The 5616-nt window shown below is 42.0% G+C and overlaps 1 protein-coding gene across 1 annotated transcript in view; it reads left to right on the top strand.

Annotated features, from left to right (window-relative positions):
* Positions 1-4268: 4268 nt before the first annotated feature.
* The window catches only part of wwtr1 (WW domain containing transcription regulator 1), a 30591-nt gene continuing 29243 nt past the window's right edge, over positions 4269-5616 (top strand). The window contains exon 1 of the mRNA XM_048988494.1: positions 4269-5063. Within this exon, the coding sequence (XP_048844451.1) occupies positions 4657-5063 (407 nt within the window). The 5' untranslated portion in view covers positions 4269-4656. The remainder of the gene's footprint in view (positions 5064-5616) is intronic.

Genomic DNA, 5616 nt, shown 5'->3' with positions numbered 1-5616 from the left:
GCAGTACTCCGCGCACGCGGACCGCCCTCCACCCGAAGCGCCGCCCCATGCCAATCGCTGATTGGCCAGCTCCCAATCATCGGCGGTCACTCCGCGAGTTGTCTTTTGCTAAACAACATTAACACGTGACCGCAAAGGCACAACCCACTGCAGAGGCTCAAAAGCACGTGTTGTACGCTGCTCTCTTTTCAGTTTTTACTATGTATCGGAGTGCGTATTGTACATTTAGGAGCAATTTACTGCACGTTATGAACTTGTAGGAAACAAATTATCTACCAACGATGCAGATCATTTTAATACATTTCAAGAGCTTTTGATTTGCCGTTTTATTTTACTTGCATTATGTCAACGCACTATAATTATGAATGATTTATAGGTATAACGTCGACGGGAAATGGTATATATTTTTGAAAAGCAAATATGTTGTTATATTAATGTTATAAACAGTAAACTTTTAGTCACGTTAAACGTTGTGCAGGTCACAAACAATGATTTTTTTTTCAAGGCTGCTGAGTTATTGCTATGCATTACGTATAGCATCGACTGTGCTGTTTTAGAAACATTGAAGTCGCATTGTATTTCCTTCCCTAATTCGTCCTCCCAGTCACTCCCCCACCAAAAATACAGATGGACTTGTGTTGTGCGAGGACGTATTTATTGCAATTCTAAACTAAGTACACTAGAGGGCAGCATTTTCATTCTTTTTTCTTTTGGTCGACCATGGATCATCGATTTGATGCGTCTATCAATCTTTCAGCCACTTTTCTTGTTTAGGGTCACTGGGACTCTATCCCAGGTCACCTGTGTATGTTTCACAAGATATGGGTACATCCTGGGAGGGCTGCCAGTATCACTGATTATGAAGTTAAATATTTTTCTCAGCAAGAACTATAATAAATATACTACTGTATGATTGTCTAGTTTGCATTATGCAAAACAGTGATAATAAATTGGAGATTCAGTGCCACAAGCATTTTATATGACTTAAAACTGAATTTGGATATATTTTTCCATAACATATAATGTTGTGAATAAAAACAGCACTTAATAATTTCTAAAAAGATTATAACAGTAACTGTACAAGAACAAGTTCACAGGAATTCTGTAGTTCTCATAAGCCCCATCTTGCTCTCCTATGATATATATTGTTATATACAGGTGAGAACAATGCTTGGGGTTGAGTGCAAGATCAGCCATTTCCCCCACACTCCTGGAGCAGTCTTTGGGGTTAATGGCCTTGCTCAAAAGCCAAACAGTGATTTGATTACTCTACCAGTGGGATTCGAACCAGCAACCATCAAAACACTAGCACGGATATCTAGTCTGCAAAGCCACACACTATCACCCATCCCTCATATTTCCTTTTCATGGGAAACTTCCTTTTTATATTTAAATACAATCACATAATGCTTATATGAAAGATTGGATTTATAAAAGGTGGAAGTGCTTTTCCAAAATAAAAATTTACTTCAGGTTTTCGTTGCTTATTAGAATCTCGTGTCTTATTAATTATTATTCCACATTAATTAATTAATTCAAAGGGGGTTTTCAAGAAATCTTGGCATTCTCGGGAATTCTAACATCTAGGTAGTTCCTACAGGCATGTGCCCTGTCAGTATGGCCAGTATTGAACGGACACAGATGCTTCCTGGCTGGAGCACAGGGGGCTGCCCCCCATTATAACCTTGGGGGTCTGCAATGGTCGTATGTGACCATCTGCTGATGGTCACCTCATCGTACATTTGTCTCACTGTGGGAACCACTCACTACTATGCCCATGCCAACTGGTCCTTCAGTGCCCTGTCTTACAGGGCAGGAAAACTCAAATCCTTCTCCTTAGTTCCACATGGCAGTCACTTCACTAGGAGACAGACCAACAAAATGAATCCTGCCTCACATTGTTTTCCCATTAGCGAAATAGATATTTGTTCTTTTCCATTGCTGAAATGAAATAATTCTGCCTCTTATGAATTTCAGTCACAGTTGTTAGGAATGGGGTGGGGGGGGGGATCAGAATCAGTGAAATTCACCATTCAGCAACAACTGCTTGAAGTATAGCAGGACAGCAAGATTATCATGCTGGTGGGACGCAGATGGTGAATTAGGAAGGTGAACCCATTGGATGGTTCCTCAACTATGTAGTGTTTTAGAATACTACAAATGATATGGCCATCGCTAGGAGGAGAAGAGCGGTTTGTGCTGGGGGTCGGTCTTGAGGAGCTGCCTGGGTAACAGCTGAATGTCTCAGGGAGGGTTACAAAGCAGAAGTCTGCTATAGTCAGCTCCTGAGCTGATGCACGTCAAAGTCAACTGTCCCTTTGGACAGATGGCATTTCTTCTCAGAGACAGAAATGGGCGATTTAACTGCAGCAACCATAGCTTCCATAAAGTGTGATACCAAAGGACACTCTATGTTGACCATTTATTTGTTTCAGGGTTAGTGTTTAGACAGACAGAATTCATACATAGTACTTTCCCAAAAGTAAATGTACCTTCCCTTTCATTTATTTAACAGGCACTTTCAGCCATAAAGACATACTTTGTTTTTTTCTTTTCTTTTCTAGAAAAAGGAGGGTCAGACTGTCCCTGGAGCAACTAAGGGGTTAATGGCCTTTCTCAAGGGCCCAATGCTGGAATAATCTCACTGCCACTGGGATTTGAACTAATTGAAGACTTGTTGACATATTCATTTATATTGCAGTGTTGTGCATCAAAATCCAAAGTTGTGTAACATGCTAAATGCCGGCTATAATTCAACAGCGGGGAGATCAGTGGGTGGGGGTGGGAGCCAGGTGTCAGGTCTCAGCTGTCGGAGGGAACGAGTCGTCTGCAGGTGGATGGGATAAGTGTGATTTTATCACTCAGCAAGGCCCGTTCAGTGTGGGAACATATGAATGACGGGGGGATTGTAGACGCTTCATAAGATCCTGGCCCAGGAGCCATAAATCGTCTGCTGTCACTGCTGGGACCCAGGGGAGTTTGGACGTGAGTGAACTGGCTCCGTTTACCAGCCTGACCAGATCGTTTTCTTCAAATGGTGGTAGCTGTCATATCCCCCTTTTTTAGCCCGTGCTGTTGCTGTGAGATTATATTAACACTAAGCTTTGTACTGACAAACAGCAAAACCTCTCACAGGACTGCAGGTCACCTTGTTGGATTTCATTTGACAAAACCCTAAGCTTTATGCTTCTTAAGTCCTATTGTGTCTTTCTTGGTAACGCCTTTTCTTGGTGTTTCCTTTTACCAAATTTGGGCTTCCGGTCCAGCTCGAAACGCAGTCCCATAATCCTTGTACAAACACGCACGACAGTTTATTAAAGTTTATTAGTTATATTTCTGGTGCTTTTTTTTCGAATCACAACATTGATTTAGTTTTATGCATATATGATTTTGAACTAGAAACTGCACGATTTTCTAATTAATCACCGTGAGGTGTTCGGCGTCTGATTCAGCTAACGGTTGTTTTTCACGGACAAGAAGTCTGGACCAATGAGTTATTTACGACCAATGCTAGAAAAGAAGGATAACTTCACTTCAGCTATCTAACTTTACACTTGTGTCCTTATCACTGTTGGTATGGTTTTGTCAGCATGGAAAGCATAAACGCTATTAAGTCACGATACCGTTCTTGTCATTATTTTTCCTTATTCCACACACAAACATACGTTTTGTCTAATGCAATAAGTCGGAAAAGCATTAATAGAATTAAAGGAATATGTAAAGTATGCAATGTATAATATGTAACATGCAAAACATTTAACATATTTATCCAATTTGTATGCATTTTATTAAGGAATGATATGTTTCTGGGTGTTTTCAATGCAAATATACATATGTTGTGCCTGTTTCATATTTAAAGTATGAAATGTAAATAGTTGTATGAAATACTGTTCAGTAAGACAGAAGGAAAGTGAGAGCTTTCATCGGACCATATATGGTAAAATTAATATGCGTTTAAAAAGCAGTAAGGTTAAGTACGTTTCTTGATGGAAACACTAGACTGTCTATAGAGATTGTACGTTGACTGCAATTGATTGTATTGTAATTGTTATTTACAAAGCGATTTCAGATTGTTGTTGTCAACACGCCTGCGGCTGACAAACAGCAGTAGTGATTTGTCCTGCTGCTTTTATAAATATATTCGCAAAGTCGAAGTGTTAGGCGTGCCGCGACACTTTCGCATTCTCGTCTGCAGAGTCATTCAACTTTAACAGATTTTTTTTCTCTCTCTCTTTTGGATTTACTTTAGGTGTCCACGTTACGAAACGAAACTTTTCGAAACAAGTTTCAGGGCTCCCGGATCATGCATAATTCATGAGGCGTTGCTGACACAGACTCCGCAAAAAGTTGAGTTTACAAACTTCCAGCCGGAGTGCCAGAGGTGTCACCGCGTCCGCGAGACGGACCGGCGCAGAGTTAGAAGGCGACGGAGCAACATTTTCTACTGCAGATCACAGATGTTAAGGCTGCAAGAAGTTTAATTCTTATATTAGATCATTCGCATGATTTTTCGTGTGAAAAGGCGTTATAAAGCTAGCTAGCTAACTTTTTTGGGGGAAAAAACATTCCCACACACTGGGAAGTTCGAGTTTTCTTGCGCTCAGCTGCATGAGACTAATTGTTTTAGTATTTACTTTTTAACGTTTTACTAAGAAAATGAATAACAACCAGCTGCAGCCTTTGCCTGGACAGCAAGTTGTCCATGTCGCACAGGACCTTGACACGGACCTTGAGGCGCTCTTCAATTCGGTGATGAACCCGAAGCCGAGCTCTTGGAGGAAGAAGATGCTTCCCGAGTCCTTCTTCAAGGAGCCCGACCTGGGCTCGCACTCGCGCCAGTCGAGCACCGACTCGGGCAGCCACACGCCTCGGCTCGCGGTGCAGCACGCGCGCTCGCATTCCTCGCCCGCCTCACTGCAGCTCGGGGCTGCGGTCAGCGCGAGTCCGGCTCCGGCTCACCACGCGCATCTGCGCCAGCAGTCCTTCGACGTCGCCGACGAGCTGCCGCTGCCGCCGGGATGGGAGATGGCCTTCACCTCCACTGGCCAGAGATACTTCCTCAAGTAAGTTACTTCACGTTCCCAGAATCAAACTCTAACCCCATTCATGCCTTTCGATGACACTGAATTACTGAAACATCTTCAGTTAAAAGTTAAGAACATGTACAACCAATGGACGAACAGCTCCTTCGAGGTTAATCATCATCCAACATAATAACTACATACGGCAATGTCAGGAAGAACAAATCTTAAAATAAAGTCAGCGAACCAGCATCTGGTGCGGGTAAGCGTTAAGTACTTTTAACCCACAGTCTTACGAAATAACTTTACCAAGGGTGACATTTGAGGTGGAAAAACTCTCACATAAGGGAAAAGAAAAGGTTACGACCCCTTCATGATAGATGTGCGACCCCTTCAAAAAGACACATAATGATGGAGTAAGATTGTGTCTTTGTTAGACCCTGCTGGGAGGATCTTGCAATTATTCACCCAGTTCAAACACATAGTGGCTGACATGTCTCCGCTACTTTTAAAAATACCAAAGGACAATATGTTTTTGCGTTAACCGACGTTTTATTTGTTGAGCATTTTAGTGTACAATCAGATTGCTTTTGTG

The sequence above is a fragment of the Brienomyrus brachyistius genome, chromosome 21 (genome assembly GCF_023856365.1).
Source record: "Brienomyrus brachyistius isolate T26 chromosome 21, BBRACH_0.4, whole genome shotgun sequence".
Classification (NCBI taxonomy): Eukaryota; Metazoa; Chordata; class Actinopteri; order Osteoglossiformes; family Mormyridae; genus Brienomyrus; species Brienomyrus brachyistius.
The sequence above is the reverse complement of the archived record's forward strand: the minus strand, read 5'-3'. Positions and strand labels throughout refer to the sequence as shown.